The 22547-nt window shown below is 46.1% G+C and overlaps 1 protein-coding gene across 1 annotated transcript in view; it reads left to right on the forward strand.

Moving 5' to 3' along the window:
• The window catches only part of ZC3H15 (zinc finger CCCH-type containing 15), a gene marked incomplete in the record, with an annotated part of 1627349 nt that overhangs the window by 1054320 nt on the left and 550482 nt on the right, over nucleotides 1-22547 (forward strand). Inside the window, 1 exon segment of the mRNA XM_044075122.1 lies at nucleotides 20699-20845. Within this exon segment, the coding sequence (XP_043931057.1) occupies nucleotides 20699-20845 (147 nt within the window).

The following is a 22547-nucleotide window of genomic DNA, read 5'->3' on the forward strand; positions in this document are numbered from 1 at the left end:
CTCTTGTTTCCTATGGACTGTTGAAAGGTGATCTATGTCTGGCATCCTTTCATGCCGCTCTGACTTGCACAGCCACAAAATTAATAGGATCAGAATTACTCAAGCTAGGGATTTAAACTTTTGCTTGAGACAGAAGTAGGACATGGAGGGACAGATACAGTGGATATAAAAAGTTTACACACCCCTGTTAAAATGTCAGATTATTGTGATATAAAAAAAATGAAATGTGATAAATGATGTGGATACTCTACAAAAGGGCCTTACAGAAACAGATGCTTGGTGTCAGAGCCATGGGCTCAAGCTCAATGCCAAGAAATGTATAGTTATCCCCTTTGGGAAAAAATATGTATCCGTGAATTACCAACTAGGTGGCAATACACTAAACACCGAAAGTTTGATAAGAGACTTAGGGACACAGGTGGACAGTGGTCTCACCTTTGATAACCACATCGCCACAACAGTCAGGAAATCCTTCTATGTGGCATACCTCATCACTAAGGGCTTTTCATCAAGAAAAAAGGAGGTCATTGTCCCACTGTACTCATCCCTCATTAGACCCATTATAGAATACAATGCCCCGTTTGGTATGTACCTCTCAAGACATCTGCAACAACTGGAAAGGCCACAGAAATACCTCACTAAAAGAATCACAGGCCTAAAGCAGATGCCCTACGCTGACCGCCTTAAAAAACTCCAGCTATACTCTGTCGCATATCGTCTACTCAGAGGCGATCTTTGCTTAACATACAAGGCCATGTCAAATCCAGAGCTGTTGGACATGCTACACTTAAAGAAATCCAAGTCCCTCAGAGCCACATGCTCCAGGGATCTAAACCCTGTCATCACAATAAACAAAACATGCTGGAGGGATAGGTTCTTGACCCAGAGACTCCCCAGACTCTGGAATAGATTGCCCATACATGTCAAGCAGAGTGCCTCTTTGGTCCTCTTCAAAAGGAACCTTGACGATTGGATGGGAGAAAGGAAATTCACCCCGGGGATCACGTCAGTTGCCCTGCTAGACAGGGGTCCAGGGAAGTAAATAGTGTGGGAAGAAATAGCCAGGGAATTGTTATGGCTAGGCTTGTATAGGCCCTAGGGCTGATAGCCTAGTACCAACCTATGAGGCAATAAATTATTTCAAAACTTTTCCCACCTTTGATGTGACCTATAAACCTGTACAATTCAATTGAAAACAAATCTGTTAGGGGAAAAATATAAAAACTAAAAAACGTACAGTACGCTGGTTGCATAAGTGTGCACACCCTTAAACTAATACTTTGTTGCGTGTGCACACCCTTAAACTGATAAGCACCTTTTGATTTAATTACAACATTCAGTCTTCTTGGGTAGGAGTCTATCAGCATGGCACATCTTGACTTGGCAATATTTGCCCACTCTTCCTTGCAAGTGCGCTCCAAATCTGTCAGATTGTGAGGACATCTCTTGTGCACAGCCCTCTTCAGGTAACCCCAAAGATTTTCTATTGGATTTAGGTCTGGGCTCTGGTGAGCCATTCCAAAACTTTAATTTTCTTCAGGTGAAGCCATTCTTTTGTTGATTTGGATGTATGCTTGGGGTCATTGTCATGTTGAAAGGTGAAATTCCTCTTCATCTCCAGCTTTCTAGCAGATGCCTGAAGGTTTTGGGTCAAAAGTGACTTGTATTTGAAACTGTTCATAATTCCCTCCACTTTGACTAAAGCCCCAGTTCCAGCTGAAGAAAAGCAACCCCAAAGCATGATACTGCCACCACCATGCTTCACCGTGGGGATGGTGTTCTTTTGGTGTTGCGAAGTGTTGTTTTTGCACCAAACGTACCTTTTGGAATTGTGGCAAAAAAATTCAACCTTTGTCTCATCAGACCATAACACATTTTCTCCACGTGCTTTTGGGAGACTCGATGTATTGATTTGCAAATTTTAGCCAGGCCTGGATGTTTTTCTGTGTAAGAAAAGGCTTCCATCTTGCAAGCCTAGCCCAGACATATGGAGAATATGGGAGATTGTTGTCACATGTAGTACACAACCAGTACTTGCCAGAAATTCCTGCAGCTCCTTCAGTGTTGCTTTAGGTCTTTTGGCAGCCACCCTGACCAGTTTTAGTCTAGTCTTTTCATCAACTTTGGAGAGACGTCCAGATGTTCTTCGTGTTTCACTGTTGCAGTCATCACACTTGGGTTATCTGCCTACAGGTAGCCCTCAGTCGGCCCGAATACTAGAGACTTAGTATTTCTGCGTCAGATTATGTCACTTGTTCCTTGACGTCAGGTCATTAGGGGTATAAAAACAGGCAACCGACGCCATTACATCAGTCTTTCTTGCCGAGGAGGAGCCTGAAGCAGTTTGCAAGTGGCAGTCGGCCGCTACCTGAATTTTTTGTTTTTGAGTTGAATAATCCTGAAGCCTTCTAAAGCTAAGTACCCCTTTGGGGATCCTTTTTTCTTCCTCTAGCCGGTGTCAGAAAACGTTAACAATTGTATTGCCTGTGGAAAGCAAATACCTCACAGAGATTTTCATTCTTACTACGTCACCTGTTTAGGCCCAGACCACAATATCCCTCGCTGTTGGTTTTGTGCCTTATTTAATGCCCGAACCATTCATAGTCGGGCTCTCTTTGTCGCTAAATTCTTTCGCTGTTGATCTCCATATTCTGAAATGGCTTTGGTAAGCCATCCGACTACCGATCGTCCAAAAAAAGTAAGGAGATCGGCAGACCTGCCGACAACTCTTACGTTAAGCTAGTCGCCAGTCCGCCGGTACTCAGTGAGACGCCTTTGCAGCCCCTGATGCCCGCTTCAATGGACTCGCAGGCCTCTGCTGAGACCCATTCAGAGTCCGGTAAGCCGTGAGATGTTTCTTCGACTATGGAGCCAGCTGTTTCTACCTTGAATGGGTCCAGAGCCGCTGTGCAGGCACCAGCTTCTGAGGCAGTTTTTCACTCTTAACGATGTTCAAAACAAACCGACGACTTCATTTTTAACCAAAACTACCGAGTTTCTTAGGCCGAGAGTACGCACTACGCCTAGAAACCCAACGACCAAGGCGCATACTCAGGCATCCATGCCACAAAAACAAAGGCATAGAATGGCTGAAGACCTTATTATGCTGATTAGGGAAAGCCAGCCTTCCCCTGCAAAGAGACAGAATCCAGTCCCCTTCAGCTTCTACAGACCAGGAGTCCAATGACTCTGCCCTTTTTGATTATGAAGACATGCCCTTATCCGCCTGTGAGGATTCAGATGCAGAGGAATCTATTCCTTCTGCCTCCCCTCCAGAGGATTTTTCTTTTGGTGAAACCTTACATACTTTGAGAGCATTTCCATTGGGAATGCCAAGACTATCCTCAGTCCAAAAAGAGATTCTGAGAATTTTTAGAGTTGCCTCAGCACAGGCTTTAGCTATACCCCCTGTCCTGGATGTTGTAGATGCTTTCATGGAATTCAGTCTTACTCCAGACACTTTACCTCCTGCCCCTAGGAAACCAGACCGGTACTACAGAGTAGCTGATACTCACAAGTTTCTTTTCAAGAATCCTACTTCTGACCCAGAGATAATTTCCCAGGGGCCCAAAGGTATTAAGGCTACTACACCCAAAAATCCCACCCCTTCGGACAGGGATTCCACTTTGGACAGATTGGGTAAGAAGGTAATATACCTCTGCAAATCTTGTTATCAGGGCTTTGAATTACCAGTTTCACATGCTGAAATACCAGCAACATATTATGGAACTTATTAAACAAAAAGTGGTAACTTTTCCAGATTGTGCAGAAAATAAAGAATTTCAGAAGCGTATGCACTCTGCAAACCAAGTTAGTAAGCATATTTTGCAGTGTGGCTTTGATGCCCTAGAAGCATCTTGCAGGGCAGCAGTCACTGGCTCTGTACTGAGAAGACATGCTTGGCTGAAGGAGCAGACCTTGCCATATCATATCAAATCTAAATTACTAGACGCTCCTTTGAATAAGGACTGTTTGTTTGGTACCAAAGCAGAAGAGGTTCTTAAAAAGATGGAAGAAAAAGCTAAATCTGTGCAGACTGTTAAAGAATTCCTACAAGTGCAACCTCCTAGATTCAGTAGGCATTGCCCTTCAAAACACTGGTCATTTCCAGCCCCCTCCGGGCCGTCCCAAACAAGACCCAGGGGAAACAGACCACCTAGACTACAGTCTCAGGCAGAGATCTAAGCAATGGAGTGCCCCCACCCCTAAAGCAGGGAGTGGTAAGCCACCTCCTAATGGAAAAAAACTCGCAATGACTTCACTCTGTTTCCCAGCCCTGCCCAATTGCTTGTGCCCCTAGGAGGAAAACTTGCCCTTCATGCCAAAAACTGGATGTCCATCACTCAGGTCCAGTGGGTCCTCAACATTGTATCCCAGGGGTACACATTTTATTTCCATTCACTGCCAACCCCAAGTGGGTTTCCAGACCTTTCTCCAAACCAGTGGGCAGAAGCTCAAAACCAAGTATTTTCCCTGCTCAACATCAGAGCTATTCAGCCTGTTCCGGTAGAACAGAGAGGGGTCAAGGATTCTACTCCAGACTCTTCCTGGTACCCAGGGAAGAGGGCTCTTGGTGCCCAATCCTGGATCTTTCAATTCTCAACACCTTCCTGGTGGTACCAAAATTCAAGATGCTTACCCTGCATCAGCTTCTCCCTATGTTGGCCAAGGATGACTGGTTAGCCACCTTAGACTTAAAAGAAGCCTATCTGCACATCCCCATAAGGGAGTCATGCAGGAAGTATCTACGTTTCAGGCCAGGGTCTATGCATTTATCAGTTCTCTGCACTTCCCTTTGGCTTATCTACTGTGCCCAGGGTATTCACAAATTGTCTGGCTCCAGCCATTGCATACTGCAGGCAGAGAAATATCCAAATTTACCCATACTTTGACGACTGCCTGATTCAGGCGGACAGCCAGGAATTGCTGCTTCAGCACCTGGCATTTGTAAAAAGCCTTCTCACTTCATTGGGGTACACCATCAACGAAAAGAAATCACAACTGGTACCCCGTCAAAAAATTGTATTCCTGGGAGCAAGCTTGGACAAAACTTCCTAGATGGCATTCCTCACTTCAGAAAAACAGGTCTGTCTGACAGACTACTTCAAACAAATGGCCACCAGAACCCAGCTATCTGCAAGAAAAATACTGCAAGCCCTAGGGTTCATGGCCTCATGTATACTGCTAATCCCATATGCACGACTGCATATGAGGAAACTTCAGTGGTACTTAAAAAGTCTTTGTGCCAACATTCTCAGGAGCTGGAAACAGTCATTCCTATCATACCTTATTACAAGGACAGAGTTCCTTGGTGGGCAGAATCATGCAACCACAACAAAGGACTGCCTTTTACTCAACCCCACGCTGTCCAGACCCTGACCACAGACTCTGCATGGAGGGCTCACATAGCTGGCAAATGTATTCAGAGCCACTGGAGCCCAAGTCAAATTCATCTGCACATCAACCAAAAAGAGATGCTAGCTGTACAGAATGCCCTGACAGCTTTCAGATACCTACTCTTGCCAGGACAGCTGCTGATAAAAGCAGACAACAACACAGTTGTGTGGCACATCAACAAGCAGGGGGGAACCCAATCTTACCCACTCTGCAGGTTAGCCATGGCCCTGTGGAACACTGCCTTGGACATTCAAGTCCATCTGCAAGCTCAATTCCTGCCAGGCAAACAAAACTCACCGGCAGATGACTTGAGCAGAAATCTTCTAGACCCACATGAGTGGAAATTGGAGCCCAGCACCTTCAACCTTCCGATTCAGAAATGGGGGACCCCAGAGGTGAATCTCTTTGCCTCCCCCTACAACCACCAGCTAAGCAAATTCTGCACCAGGAGCCCTCACAGCAGGGCCTGGAAAGTGAATGCCCTATCCTTTCAATGGGAAAACCTCTCAATTTATGCCTTTCTCCCTCTGACACTTCTCTCGAGTATTACTCAAGATAAAACAAGACAGGCCAAGGATAATTCTGATTGTCCCAGACTGACCACGCCAGCACTGGTACCCACTCCTGCGCAGCCTGACAATGGTGCCCCCTGGCAACTACACCAGACCCCAACTCTGCTTTCTCAGCAGGAGGGACTGATTTTGCATATGCAATTGCAAACCCTAAATCTTGCAACCTGGCTTATTCCTTAAATGCTACACCAGCAACTCTAAGCATGCAGGTGCTGGATGGCATCCTTGAAGCCAGAAGGCCCAGTACAAGGAAATCCTATGCTGAAAAGTGGAAAAGGTATTGTTCTTGGATTCAGTCTAAAGGGAAGGAGACAGCACTGCCCCTCCTTACCTCTAATCCTGGATTACCTAGCAGAACTACTCCACAGAGGCCTATCCTTTTCCTCCATTAAGATCCATACCTCTGCCATCTTAGCTCATTACAATACTTAGCCACCTCTATTCTCTCACCGTCTCAAACAGTTCCTGAGAGGGGCAAATAATTTAAGGCCACCAAGGAGAGCACACACCCCTGCTTGGGACCTTAACTTTGTACTGGAAAAGCTCACGCTTCCCCTTTTTGAACCTGCTGCTTCAGCAGAGTTAAAATTCCTCTCTTGGAAAACAGCCTTGCTTCTAGCCATCACTTCAGCTAGAAGAGTGTCTGAGTTACAAGCACTGATGGCTGTGGAACCCTTCATTATTTTCCAGACTGACAGGGTTTCCCTCAGGACTAACCCTTCCTTTATGCCTAAAGTGGTGTCCAGTGTGGCTCTCAACCAATCCATCCATTTGCCAATACTTCTTCCCTAATCCTCAAAATAAAGGGAAAAGGATACTGCACTCTTTCGTCGTGCACAGACAGCTCAGATTTTGTCTTGATAGGACTAAGCCTTTCAGAAAATCTGACCAGTTTCTAATCAGCTTTGCAACAGGGGCAGAGGGCAAGGCCATTTCAAAACAAACTATTTCCAAATGGACAACACACTACATCCATTTCTGCTACAAGCACCATGGAAAACCAACCCCTCCCGGGGTCAGAACACATACACTAGGGCTACATCTACCTCTACAGCATTTCTTAGGGTAGTCCCTACCAGAGACATCCTGGAAGCTGCTACCTGGAGTACTGTACACACCTTCACCAAGCACAGTACCACCTGCTTATCTTTTCAAAATCCGGGGCAGGTTTTGCTACAGCAGTCTTGCAAGGCCTATTAGCCAGCCCTAACTCTTCTTGACTGCCTCCACCCTTCCTCAGCTTTGGGAATCAACCCAAGTGTGATGACTGCAACAGTGAAACACGAAGAACATAGTACAGTTGTGTACACTTACCATAAATGCAGATGTTCAAGTGTATTCACTGTTGCAGTCCTGGTTTTCCTCCCTCCAGCCCCCTGGTTTTCTCTCTGTCTCTCTCTATCTCTCCTCTCTACGGCTATTCCTACTGGTATTGGTATTTACTTTTTACTGGTGGTGTTTTCCCCACCATATCCTAGCTCCCTATTTGGGGGATACTGACATTTGGGGCAAGAAAATCTGATGTAATGGCGTCTGCTGCCTGTTTTTATACCCCTGACGTCAAGGAAGAAGTGACAGCATCTGACGCAGAAATACTAAGTCTCTGGTATTCGGGCTGACTGAGGGCTACCTGCAGGCAGGTAACCCAGGTGTGATGACTGCAACCGTGAATACACTCTAACATCTGCATTTATGGTAAGTGTACACAACTATATTTTCTTTACACCGTCACTGTTATCCCATATTTTCTCCACTTTTTTTATGACTGTCTTCTCTGTGTTACATGGTATATCCAATGCTGTGGAAATTTTTTTTGTACCCTTCTCCTGGACTGATGCCTTTCAGCAATAAGATCCGTTTGATGCTTTGTAAGCTCTCTGCGAACCATGGCTTTTGCTGTAGCAGGCAACTGAGTAAATATCAGGAAAATCCTACTAGGACAGCTAAACTTTATTTGGGGTTAATCGGAGTCTCTCTAATTGATGGCAGGTGTCTAACCAAGAAGGCGGAATGCTGTAATTAAATCAAAAGGTGCTTCAACAAAGTATTAGTTTAAGGGTGTGCACACTTATACAACCAGCGTATTGTACGTTTTTTTATTTTTTATATTTTTCCCCTAACAGATTTGTTTGTTTTTCAGTTGAATTGTACAGGTTATAGGTCACATTAAAGGTGGAAAAGTTTTGAAATAATTTATTGTGGTTGCATTGTTTTATATCACAAAAACCTGGCATTTTAAAAGAGGTGTGTAAACTTTTTATATCCACTGTATGTCTCTCAGAATTCCCCTTCTCTGGAACTGTGAAGTTGAGCTTTCCCTAAACCTGTACAAGAGAAACCGGGGCAAGTGAATGGGAAGTTGGAAAAATGCCCCAATACCCAAGTCTAGCAAGTCTATTTCAAATGGATAGAAGCAGGTTGTAAATACATATACCCTGTAAAATAACCTGTAAGGCACACAAACTTGTGGGATACATATGGGATGCTAGGCCAGGTTTTATAAAGTCTTCAGTGTTCCGTAGCCTAGTATGCACCTATGAACCTATTTTCTAGGGGATCCTGGATTCTGACCCTTCTTCCTCCTCCTTTTCTTTCTAAACTGTGGTAATTAACCATATAGCTTAGGCTACTGTAAAAGTGATCCAATGATGAACATAATACAGTTGTGTAAATTAACTTCCCTTAGCAGTAGATGTTTCAGTAGGTCACTGCTTTAGTAGGAATACCCTCCCTTCACCATTTTCTGTTTACTGTTTTATGCTAGAGTGTGGACATTTTTTCCCCCTTTTTTCCTACGATTTCCATTTCTTTCATAAACCTAACTAGCTGAGCCCTAACCTCTTTTACATTGCGGCAAGAAAGCTCTGAAGGTTTGGAGCCCTAACCATTGACTTTACTGTAAGGGTCAAGAGCAGCTGTATAATTATGACACATGGAAGGTGCCTTAAATGTTCAGAAGCTGGCCAGTTATATCCTTAGCAGGATATAACCTGTAAAGCTTAGGCTACTGCAACAGTGATTTATTCAAACATCTTTTGTTATGACAAGTTTATTTGCAGAACTGTAATTTTCTTTGTTCCTTTTTGGGTTCTCCTCCTTCCCAGCCTCTGTCTTCTCATCAAGTGACTGGGGGGATTTCCATATCCTCAAATGAGACTTCTTAGGGTCATGCCGTGTCTGCTTGTGGGTGCGATTATGATCCCCCACTCTTCTTTCTGGTGGAGCAGAAAAGCTGATGTGTTAGGAAGGTTGTCCTGCCCATTCTGGGAGTTCCCATTTGCAAGCTAATTCCATGGCCTGTCATTGTATCCAGGGATTTAGTTTTTCACACTCCTTCCTCACCATAATTAAGCGAGGTTACAGAATGTCCTGGACAAACTCCCTCCCTTTGAAAGGCATTCCACCCACCCCCCACAACCAGTTGTATCTTTCACCCATCTTACAGTACTTAGTTACCCAAGACACAATAGAGCCACTTCTTCCTCAGTTTTGAGAGAGTTCTGCTCTAGGCTGTTCCTGGTACCACAAAAAGGGTAGTGGAGGACCTGTGATGGACCTTTCTCCTATCAACACATTCGTCAAGCTATCCACTTTCAAAATGCTCTCTGTACACACTTCTTCACCTTATCCTTACACAAGCCTTTCTGATATCTTTGGGCCTGGAGGATGTGTACCTATATATACCCAAGCACCCATCTTGTAGGAAATTTCTGAGGTTCTCTACTGGCTCGTAACATTTTCATTTTTTTCTGCTTTGCCCTTCAGGCTTTTTACTTCACTCAGAGTTCTATCTATGGTTATATAGCCCTTTGCAAAACTCTGGGAATACAGATATTCCCTTACCTAGACAATTTGCTAATCCAGGCATCCTCGCCTCAGATTCTATTACTGCACATCGTTTACCTTTACCCTTTTTCTGCGGCTGAGGTTCACTGTCCATTTCAAAAAGTCCTCACTACAGCCCAAGCGAGAACTACTTTTCTTAGGATGCAGACCTCCTTATCCCAGGCAAAGGTGCAGAGCCTCACAAGTTGCTTCCTGTCTATCTTACTGAGTTACATGTCTACTCAGCAGTGGAGATTCTCAGACCACTAGGTTACATGGTGGCAACCATGTCAGTGCGACCATTAGCCAAGCTGCATGTGAGGAAAATACAGTGGTACTTGAAAAATGCAGGATCTCAAAACACACATATATATATATATGTGTGTGTGTATGTATATATATATATAATATGCGCACACACTGGACACGGACACAGTGGGCACACAGGTACCTCTCACTATGTCTAAAGAGGGAGTTTCTTTCATGGGTATCACAGGTGAAGCTCAGTCCAGGTATGCCCTTCAGGATGCTGGCTCCGAGAAAAACTGCACACAGATGCATCTGACAATGCTTGGGGCCATGGAGAGGGGCTCTGAAGGTCCAGAGTTGCTGGCAACCCAATCTAAAGACAGAGCACATCAACCTGAAGAAGTTTAGAGCTGTCATTCAGGCCCTACAAGTCTTAGCCTTTCTATGGAAATGAATACCTCAAAACATGTTCACAGACAACACAACAGCTATGTGGTACAAAAACAAGCAAGGCGGGACAAGATGTACCAACTATGCTAGTTGATCCAGATTGCTTGTGACCTGACTGTCAAGGAGAACATGTCCCTTCAAGCATTGTACATTCCTTTCTAGGACAGTGTCTTAGTAGACTCCCTCAGCAGGTCTAAGACTTTCACTAATGAATGCTGGGCAAACGGATCTTCCTAGACAGTCCACAACTGATGTACACTACAGATAAAGTTTTCACCTTGAAAAACAAAACAGCTCCCCCTTTTTTGCATAAGGATTTGTGGAAAAATACATTGCCTTTCCAGTGGATGGGGAAGGTTTCTTTATCCCTTCCCTCCACTGCATCTGCTCTCAAACGTTTTACTCAGAATCCAGAAAGAAGGAAAAAAATTGTGTTGGTGACTCCCTGTTGGCCAAAGCAGCATTGGTTCCCCATTCCCTATCTGTTAGCCAAGAAACAGTCACCACAGTCTAACCCTACAAAGTGGATGTGATCACACAACAGAAGAGCTCTCTGCTTCATCCCAACCTATCATCCTTCAACCTAACTATATGGATGATAGGATTAGGATTCAGATCCCTTCCAGACACCAGTTTTTTGAGGATGTGCTTGAGATTTTTTAGGAGGGAAGGAGACCCACTACCTGAAAATCCTACATAGTCAAATCAGATATTTTTACTATAGTGTCAAGGACCCATTAAAATGTGAAGTTCCTCTTGTTTTATCTTGTTTGTGTGAAGGAGCTAATGAAATGCAGTTTGTCGTACACTCTGTTAAAGCCTGCCTTTCAGCCCATCTTCCCCTTATTCCTCCTATTATGTCCATGCTTGAGGATGAAACATCAGCTTTACTGCTGCACTTAAATTCTCCCAGAACACCTGGGCCTTGCCCTTGTGATTTCAAGTATGTGCTGGAGAAGCTCACTCTGCCTCCCTCTGAACTGACAATCTCCACTCTCAAATTCTGCATCTGGAAAACTATTCTATTGGTAGCTCTCACTTCTACTACACTGGTCTCAGAGCTGCAGGCGCTTATGGCTACCCCCTTCCTTATTTTCCATAAGGAAAGTGTACCCCTGGGAGTCTGTCCTTCCTTCATGCCTAAAGTGGTAAATGAGATGTCCTTCGATTAAGCCATCAACTTGCTTTATTTCTTTCCCAACCCCTAGAAAGGGGGAGAAAGAATTCTACATTCTTTGAATGCACACAGCTCAGATTTTACCTGTGCAGGGCTGTTTATTCATAAGTCAGACCAGCTATTTTCCTTCCTAGACTTTAAGCTGGTCCAGCCAGGAGGCAAGCAAACTATTGCTAGCTGGATTTCAAGGTCCATCTCCTTTTGCTATATTCACCATTGCAAATCTTTGCCCTCTTTTCCAAAACTCATTCTCCTAGAGCAGTGGTCACCATTGCAGATCTCTGCCCTCTTTTCCAAAAGCTCATTCTCCTAGAGCAGTGGCTTCTTCTAGAAGGGAGTCGATTCCAGTCTAATTCTGGAGCAGCTACCTGGTGTTCGGTGCACACTTTCACTAAGCATTAGAGTAGATGCCTTTTCCTCAATCCAGAGCTTCTTTTGCCAGGTCACTTCTTTCTGGTTTCTCAGCTGTCCCAACTTCTCCCATAGGCTTTAGGAATCTCACATCTGTTTGGAATACTGCAACAGAGATTTTAGTCTGGACATATAGTACATTTGTGCAAGAATTTACCATAAGAGTAGATGCCCTGATGACTACTGCTGTAGTATTCCTTCTTAACCACCTTCTCCCTTCATTTCCTCTTTTTCCTTCCTTTTACTCTCCTACCCTGGTTGGCAGCTTCTGAGTTTCCTTTTTCTCCTGTTTTCCTCCCCTACCCTGACAACTGTCTTCCTAGATGTCTTCAGGCCGCTGGCTTGAACATAATTTGAGGATTTAGACTCAGACTTTCTGCTTTTAGTGCTCCCACACTCATGGTTTGAGGTCCATGTCAGACATGTGACTAATACAAGGTTTAGACTTTGGTACCCTAGCTGGATGTCAGTGGCAAAAACCCATATGTTTGGAGTACATTAACAGTGATCAGTAGGACATCTGCTGTTATTTTAAATTATTACACAACTGTAGACCCATGGTGGTGGTGCTGCGGTAGCATTGTCGCCTCACAGTAAAATGCTGTCTGGTTCAATTCTCAGCTAGAGCGTCTTCTGCGTGGAGACATGCATGAATGGGCGTACCTTCTTGAAGGTTGTGCATCAGGGCTGGTAACTCTGCACGGAAAACTCAACTACCAATCATTAGCGGACCGGAGTTCCGCTGTGGCGACCCGTAACTGGGAAAAGCCGAAAGACACAAACAAAAACACAACTGTAGTTTTCTTCCCCTGCGGCTGCTTAGTTCCACTGACTTTCCGGCTTGAATAAGAGAAGGTCCAAGATGCACAAAAGTGTCTCTCGGGTTCATGTTGAGGCCGTTTCTGTATTGGTGAAGCAGTGCCTTGTACCATATGGTTCACTTCTGTAGGCCTCAGAAAGATTATGGACTTTTGCTGTATAGTTTAAGTGCAAAGGATCGGTGCTGGATTGAGGATCAGTTCACAGCTGTTTAAGCAACCGTTTCCCTTAGGAAGGTTGTGTTCTGTCTCCTAGTGGTGATCTTCCCAGTCAGGGGACTTGAACTACTTGATGTAATGCGATCCTATCTCGCCTACATTCATAACTGATGGGCTCGGAGCCGAGAATCGGCTCTGACTCTGCCGATACACTAGCACGAAGTCTGTCATTGGCTGGGCCCAACCCCCTTATCCCAGGATGCACCACGCCCAAACCCCCAGATCTCGTTTGCCGCTTCTGAAGTAACGACGTGGTCTCGACTTGGCTGTGGCTAAGTACCCTTTTTTTCTGGCCTTTTTGGGTCGTTTTTGCTCTTAGCTTAAAATTTTTATAACGAAACAGCTATTTTAATAGCTATCTTCGTCTGTACTACCCTGTGATTGGCTGTGTTTGTTTTTGGTGTTGTGTGATTCCTTCTGTTTGGCGGGCTAGGCCCGTTTGAGTTAGAGGGCCTTTGCCCTATTTCTTGTCGAGCATTTTAGTTAGAGCTCTTCCCTCCCTTCCCTTCCTTCTGTTTTGTGGGTCATGTCTGGCATAGAAAAAGAGCATAAGCCGTCAGGCTTTAAAAAATGTTCGAAATGTGGCTATAAAATGTCATTAACAGATGGCCATGCCATCTGTGTTTATTGCTTAGGGGCTAAACACTTGCAAGAATGTTGCAGTGTTTGCCATGCCTTTTCCTCCCGTGTACTTCAAGAGATGAAAAATAAGTTGATCTTGAAAGGTTTAATAAAACCAGCCTTTGAGGAAGCTATATCTTCTTCTCCCTCTTCAAAATCAAAGAAAAAGAAGTCTTCAGCTCCGACAAGTCCGTCGGAGCCGCCTGAAAAGAGAACTAAATCTTTGTCCTCTTCCTCGGCTCCACTGATCTTGGAGCCGCAGGATAGAGGATCTATGTCTGGGTCTTCTTCCTCAGCCCCAATAGTCTTTGAGCCGCAGGAGAGACTATCTAAGTCTCGGTCTCCTTCCTCGGCTCCATTGGTCTCGGAGCCGCAGGATAGAGAATTACAATCTGGGTTTTCCTCGGCTCCATTGGTCTCGGAGCCGCAGGTGAGTGTTTCGGCTCCAGGGTCGGTTTCTTCGACTCCTGAACCATCGGCTCCGAAGGGGGTGTCTGTTCTAATCGAGTCTTCCTCGGCTCCGATCCTTCCGGAGCCGATTAGGAGTCGACATTCCAGCATTGCCTCGGTGCCGGTAGAAAGAGTTTCTCTCCCCCCGTCTGTTTCCACCAGGTCCTCCCGGCTTTCAGATTTAGATAGGGTGGTCCAGAGGCTCCTCCAGTCACCTGTCTTATCTAAATTATTTTCAGCTCCAGCCCAGCGGCCGGAGCCAACCATTTTGATTCTTTTCTTCATCCTCCGACAACCCTGGTGTCGTCGGAGACGAGGTTCACAGAATCAGGTGAGGTTCCCGAGTCTGTTCCGAGACCCACTGCTAGTCTGTCGGCACAGTCTTCAGCTCCAATCTTTTCTGTTCCTTCCAGGGGTTTCGGTTCTCGGGTGTCCTCGGCCGAGCCCGAGCCCGAGGGGGATTTCTCGGGGCTTCTGGTTTCGGCCCCGAGTCTCCCCCTTGGTGCTTTGGCTAGGGAGAACCCGCCACCGGTAATGGTCTCGCAGGCGTGCCTTTCTTCAGATTCTGGTGGACCCACCTTCGAGGCTATGAGGAGTGCGCTAGACAAATCTCTAGTGACTTCACTGGAATCTGCGACTCCTTCTCTAGACATGGCGATTAGAGCTTCTGGTGCCTCCCTGTCTTCGGACAGCACGGCTCCGAGGCCTGAGGATTCCTCCATGTGTGGTCCCCCTTTTTCCAAGGAGCCTTCAGAGTCTTTGCCTGAAGAGCCCCCCAGGAAAAAGTTGTGCAAGAGAAAGCACATAGACTCCCCAGATGAGCCTGTCACCTCGGACACCGACCTTGATGATGCGGAAAGGGTCCCCGAAGTCGTCCTCTGACAATCTCTCGTTCTCCGATGTCCTGGAGATCTTGAGACAGAGGGGCGACTGGCCATCCAAAACCCCTTCCGCGGAGGAGTCCATCTTCCTCGAGGCCTTTAGAGCCCAACCCTCCCGCCTCCTGGGTGTCTCCACCCTTCGATGAATTACTGGACCTTATTTGTCGAAGGGTGTGGGAACACCCTGACTCTGTGGAGCCAGTTCCTTCTCGCCCCAACAAATTTTTATCCACACCCCCTGGCAAGGAGTTTCTAACCAAGGGAGTCCCAGTGGATGCTATGGTGGTGGCGTCTGCCACCCAGCAGGATGTGGCAGAGGCATCTACGTCTATCCATCCTCCTAACAAGGAGTCCAGGAGCATGGATAGGTATGGGAAGCGTACCCTAACTTCAGCGACCTCTACCCTGCGGTCGCTGAATTATTTGTGTCATTTTACGAGGCTACAAAGGGATCTCATAAAGGAAGTTGGGAGATACCCTGTTGGTTGACGCATTCTGTCAACGCCCAGCTGTCTACCCTTTCGTCGATTGTTAACTCGTCCTTGAGGCTCATATCGTATGCAGCCGAAGGGGCGAGTAGGGCAGCGAGTTCGGGCGTAGCCCTTAGGAGGCAAGCCTGGATGCGCTTGTGTCACTTTGCGGAGGCTTTCAAGTCTTCTTTCACAGACTCTCCATTCGATGGGTCCTCTCCGTTTGGACCCAAGGTGAAAGACACACTCACTAGATGCGAGCAGGAGGGTAAGACTTTGTCTGCCGCTGGGTCCTGTTTTTCGCTCCCTTCGAGACCTTATCCCAAGGCACAGAGGGGAGGAAAGATGTGGTTCAGAAAGTCCCAAAAGTCTTTCCCTGCCCATCAGAGTGACCCCCCTTCCAGAGGCAGAGGGGGGAATTATTCTGGAAGACGTCGCCCTAGAGGTGGCGGAGGCCCCCGCAACACAGGAGACCGCGAATCCTTTCGTGGTGCCTCCTTCCAGCGTTCCTGAGGGACTGCCCGACCGTGCGTCTCTGGAGCCAGTTAGGGGTCGATTTTCGGAGCATCCAAGGGCCTGGGGTTCCATCATTCAGGATCAGTGGGTGCTTCGTATCATCACCGGAGGTGACACCATTCCCTTTATCCGTCCCCCTCCACCATTAAGGAAAATCCCGGATGTGCCACCCAGTCAACGGGATCAAGCAGCCATAGAGGTCGCAAAGCTGCTCGGAAAGGGGGTCATCCAGCCAGTCCATGCAGACCAGACCGGATTAGGAACTTACTCGAATTATTTTTGGTGCCGAAAAGAACAGGGGACTTGAGACCCATTCTGGACCTCAGCCACCTAAACCACTTCGTAAAGAAGTCCAAGTTCCGGATGGTCACGTTGCAATCCATTTTCCCATTGCTGGAAAAAGGAGTATGGATGTGCTCCATCGATCTCAAGGATGCCTATTATCACATCAAGATAAACAGGGCGTCCAGGATACATTTACGCTTCCGCCTAGGAGCCAGTCACTTCCATTTCCGAGCCCTGCCCTTTGGTCTCACCACAGCCCCCAGGGTGTTTACCAAATGTCTGGCAGTGGTGACGGCTCACCTGAGACGTCTGGGATTCCAGGTGTTTCCGTATCTAGACGACTGGCTCCTCACCGCCCCCACCAGGCATCATCTTATTCAAGCCGTGAGTGCTACCATCGAATTGGGACATCTATTAGGAATTACATTTAACTGGGAAAAGTCTGTATTGCTGCCATCACAGCGTGTTGCCTTTATAGGCGCAGAGCTAGACTCTGTCGAGATGCGAGCATTCCTTCCAACAGAGAGGATAAAGATACTACAGAACCAAGTTCTAGCCTTACTACCCTGAAACAAAGCCCCAGCCAGGATGGTCCTTCAGCTTTTGGGGTCGATGGCGGCCGCCATTCTTCTGGTCCCTCTGTCAAGATTGCACATGCGAATTCTCCAATGGCTCCTGTCGACCCAGTGGTCGTACCAAGATCTGCCCTTGTCCTACCCGATTCTCATTACGGATACCTGCCGGCGAGATTTTCATTCTGCCCCCCCTCCCCCATTGCCACAGTGACCACAGACGCCTCCCAGATAGGGGGGGGTGCATTATCTGGACAGGATGGTTCAAGGCACGTGGCAGGATCACGAAACCCACTTACACATCAATGTCCTGGAGATGAGGGCAGTGCTTCTAGCGTTGCAGGCACTTCACAGCTCTCTTCCCAAGGGTACTATCGCAATCTTCTCAGACAATGTGACGGTAGTATGGTACCTGAACAAGCAGGGAAGAACCAGGTCTTATCCTCTTTGCAGAGAAGTCATGAGAGTTTGGAACTGGGTGATCCCTTGCCAGAGATTTCTAGTGGCAACGCACATTCCGGGAAGTCCAATGTGATAGCAGACAGGCTGAGCAGAGTTATTCTGATGCCTCACGAGTGGTCTCTAAATGACCGAGTAGCGGCTCGGATCTTCTCCAAGTGGGGGTTCCCCTGTTGCGACCTTTTCGCCAGCCCCTGGAACACGAAGTGCAGCAATTTCTTCTCCCTGATTCCCCCCCCAGGGGGGGGTATCCCAGGGACGCTCTAGTCCACAATTGGCCCTCCGGTCTACTCTATGCCTTTCCTCCGGTCCCACTACTGCTAAAGGTGATTCAGAAGGCGATCTGCTTGGGAAGCAGCATGATTTTGATCACACTACACTGGCCCCGCCAAGTTTGGTTTCCTTTCCTTCGGAAGTATGCAGTGAAGGATCCTTGGATTCTGGACCCAGTTCCAGACCTCCTGACTCTTCCCTTGGGAAGAGAGCTGTGAAGTGCCTGCAACGCTAGAAGCACTGCCCTCATCTCCAGGACATTGATGTGTAAGTGGGTTTCGTGATCCTGCCACGTGCCTTGAACCATCCTGTCCATCACTGCGAACTCTCAAGCTAACGGCTTGGCTGCTCCACTTCCGACCTTAGTCAGACAGCATATCCTTTCGCCTGAGGTGGTCCGGATTCTGTCTTCTTCTCACAGAGCTTCCACTAAGGAGATATATACTAATAAATGGAAAAGGTTTGCCATTTGGGCCCAGCAGCACAACCTTGACCCCATGACAGCCCCGGTGTCCGCAGTATTAGATTTTTTGGCAACTCTCTTTAGACAGGGTTCCGCTGTCTCCACGCTTAAAGTCCAATTAGCAGCGATTTCTAATTATCATGTTGCCTTTGAGCCTTCACTCGTGAGTCGTAAGTTGTGTAAGGCCTTTCTTAAGGGAGTTTGGTTGCTTTGCCCCCCGGTGTCACAACCTGTTTTGCCATGGGATTTGAATGTAGTTTTAGGAGCCTTGACGTCTCATCCCTTCGAGCCGGCAGCCACTTGTGAGCAAAAGTTCTTATCTTGGAAGACTGCCTTCTTGGTAGCTATTACATCAGCCAGAAGAGATTCGGAGCTTCAAGCCCTCTCTGTTAAGCCCCCTTATCTGATCTTTCACAAGGATAGAGCATCTCTAAGACTAAACCCGTCTTTTCTTCCGAAAGTTTCTTCTGCTCTTTGCCTGCAGCAATCTATAGAGCTACCAGTTTTCTTTCCAAATGTTTCCAACAAGGCAGAATACAGACTTCATCAGTTGGATGTGCATAGACAACTGAGGTTTTACTTGGATAGGACACAGCAGCAGAGGAAATCAGACCAGTTGTTTGTGGCCTTTGCAGATAACAGGATTGGCAAAGCAGTAACTAAGACCACTATTGCTAGGTGGATTAGGGATTGTGTTTCATTTATTTATGCATCAACAGGAAGGGACCTTCCATTTCCAGTTAGCGTTCATTCTACTAGGGTATGGCTACTTCTGTGGCTTTCCACGCCAGACTGTCGGTGGATGAGATATGTGCAGTGGCCACTTGGGCTTCTCCACATACTTTTATTTCTCATTACAAACTGGACGTGGCCTCTAGAGGTCGGGCGTCCTTTGGTTCCACAGTGCTCTTGAGTGTCTTCCAGTGAGCCTCCCAGGATCTAGGTGCTAGGGACGCTGTCCCATCAGTTATGAATGTAGGTGAGATAGGATCACATTACATCTTTTAGTTATGTACTTACCATAACGATAGATGTATGTGATCCATCTCGCCTACATTCGTACGTACCCGCCCTCCTTCCCCCTACCTGTTGGATCTGGAGGAAACTCAATTGTACAGTTGGAGTGGCTCATGTGAGTGAGTTGTTGTGGGGCAAACAAGATCTGGGGGTTTGGGCGTGGTGCATCCTGGGATAAGGGGGTTGGCCCAGCCAGTGAGAGACTTCATGCTAGTGTATCGGCCGAGTCGGAGCCAATTCTCAGCACCGAGCCCATCAGTTATGAATGTAGGCGAGATGGAAAACATACATCTATCGTTATGGTAAGTGCATAACTAAAGGTTCAGTACTCTTGCCTCTGCTGCTTTCGTCCTGCTTAGTGGTACTGCAGTTCAACTGTATGCATTATGTATTCTTAGTGGCTTCACCTTGTCTGTCCCCAGTTTTCATGGGCCTGCAGCAGGTTTATCTTCCATGCTCCACTAGGGATTCCTGCTTCCCACTGTTTCTGAGGTGTTAGGCCTCCATCCTAGTAATGTAGAGTAAGGCATTGCAGGAATGATGGACTGTCACTCTACTGAGAGTTGTTTTGCTCTGTGTGTGTGTGTGTGTGTGTGTGTGTGTGGGGTTCTCTCTGTGGTGTCTGAATACATAATTCATCTTACTTTGCTCTCGGGGGGGGGGGTACGATCATTGAGAGGACCCTTGGACTCTCTACACTACTGTCTATCCCAGTGGTCCTGACTAGTATACCCATAGCCTTTGTCATCACAACCCTTCTGGCTTCTCTCTCTTTCCTGTACAGACTTCCTTGGCCATGGAGTTGCTTTCCAACTTGTGATCTCTGGTACTATCTTGCTGGTTGTGGTGTAGTGTTCCAGCTACTTCCACGCTGGTTGTTTTACTGCTTAGGATTCTACTCAACCACAAAACCCATCAAGGAGGGTCCCCTGTTAGATAAGAGAAAACATTCTTACTGTGTCAATTTGTCTTTAACAGTGCTGTCTTACTATACCATTTGTTCTGCAAAGGATATCATCTTGATAGGTCAGAGATGCAGTCCCTCCATCACCCCAATGAATGGTCAGTCCTGCCAACCAGCCTTACCTCTTGGACTTCCTTGTAAGTGGAAAAGTGGAATAGTTGTTAGCAGTGTTGGGGGACAGGGGCAGATGCTTTTTGCTTTACAGGAGGCTGCTTTTTTTGGCACATAAGTGAATTTGTGTGTGTGTGAGAGAGTGGATGTACTTACTACATTGGCATACATCATAATTGGTGTGCTTATATGTGCATTGAGGAAACTCCAAAAGAAGTTGTTGAGTACTGACTGACTGGAGGACAAACCAATCAATGGGATGTATAATAAATAATTCTCTTCCTAGATTAGCTGGTAGTAAGAACATATCTGTTAATTTGAAGTATGTTGGACTTGGAGATTAGAAAGTTCACATTTTGTAGCATAAGTAAAATGTGTCATTTCTTTGCTTGATCTGAGACTGTAGTACTGCTGTGACAAATGTTTAGCTTAGTAGATTGTCATGAATCTTTCATAGACTGTCTGTAGATTTTTAAACTGTTTTTATTAATTTTACAGCGTGCTGCATTAGGACCAAATGTCACCAGAATTACATTAGAATCTTTTCTCGCTTGGAAAAAACGAAAACGGCAAGAAAAAATTGCAAAGGCTGAACAGGAAATGGAGAAGAGAAAAGCAGACTTCAAAGCTGGAAAAACACTTGGGGTATGTCATGTTATGGGCTGGGCTTTGCTAAGAAGTAAAGGTTGGATGATATGCTTTCTGAGTCCTGGTCTACTGTTGACAACCCATTTTGTTGAAAATTGGCCAGGAAAAAAAGGCAAACTTGGGGATGTATTAAGCCCCCCCTTCCAATCTATGTGAATGGGCTTTGCTACATGTACCACCCTTATGTAATGCAAAATCCTTAAAATTCACATAGCATCTCAACAGAATGGTATGATGGCTAGAGCAAGACTCATCATCCCATATATATCTATATCTATATATATATATATATATATATATATATATATATATATGTGTGTGTGTGTGTGTGTGTGTGTGTATACATATGCAAAATGTTTTATTACTAATATTTCATGCATTGCCAGATGTTCTTCGTGTTATTACATTTGGGTAATCTGCTGACAGGTTGCCCTCAGTCGGCCTGACTAACAAAGTCTTGGGTCCTGCGTCAGTTGCTGTTTCCTCTTCCACAATGTCAGGTCGTCAGGGGTATAAAACATGCAGCCGACGCCATTTTATTCAGTCTTTCTTGCTGTGCGGTGCCCGAAGCAGAAGCAGTTCGCAAGTGTCAGTCGGCAGACTCCTGAAATTTTTGCATTCGAGTTTCAGTACCGAAGTCTTCAATTAAAGCTAAGTACCCCATTGGGGAAACTTTTTCTTGCTCCTTACCGATGTCAGTAAAAGTTAATAATTGGATTACTTGTGGGAAGCAAATACCTCATAAGGATTTTCATTTGTACTGTATTCCTTGTTTAGGCCCAGATCATAACATGCCTTGCTGTCGGTTTTGTGCTAGATTTAACCAACGCACTATTAAGCATTGGTATATTTTTGCTTCAGAATATTTTGGATCCAGATTTCATTACCCTGAAATGTTGTCGGATAGCAATCAGACTACTGGAGTTCACAAAAAACGCAAAGAAAAAGACAGAGACAGACCGTCGAGGTCCAAAACAGACGAAGCTTCTAAGCCAGTCACCGGTACTCAGGTGCTTTCGCAGCCCCTGATACCCGCTACTTTTGAGTTGCAGGCCTCTACCGAGACCCATGAGGAGTCCGGTATGCCACGAGATTCTCAGAGTATTGAACCCATGGATGTCTCTCCCTCGGATGGGTCCAGAGCCGCTGAGCAGGCACCGGCATCTGAGGGTGTTTTTAGGCCTCAACATTTTTATATAAAACCGACGCCAGCTTCAAAAACAACTTCTAAGTCTAAAAAACTGACGCATGAGCCACGTGCTCAGGCCCCTATGCCTAATAAACAGATGATCAAAATGGCTGAGGACTTAATTACCTTGATCAGGGGTTCCCAACCTCCCCCTGCTAAGAGGCCTAGGCAAGACACTGATTATGAATCTTCAGATCAGGTTTCTATTTCTTCTGATAAGGAATTTTCTGTACCACCCTATGAGGATTCAGATGCAGAAGAATCCATCCCATCTGCATCCCCTCCTGAGGATTATTCTTTTGGAGAAACCTTGCATACTTTAAGGGAACATTTTCATTGGGAGAGTCAGGATTTCTCTGAATCAAAAAAGAGGCTTAGGGATTTCCTTCTTCCGCAGCATAGGCCTTTGGCTATACCTCCTGTATTAGACATTGTTGATTATGTGTTTTCAGAATCAAGCATGGCTCCTGATTCCCTACCTCTGGCTCCTAGTAAGCCAGACAGATATTA

The sequence above is a fragment of the Protopterus annectens genome, chromosome 6.part0, assembly GCF_019279795.1.
Source record: "Protopterus annectens isolate FY-2018-M chromosome 6.part0, PAN1.0, whole genome shotgun sequence".
NCBI lineage: Eukaryota > Metazoa > Chordata > Ceratodontiformes > Protopteridae > Protopterus > Protopterus annectens.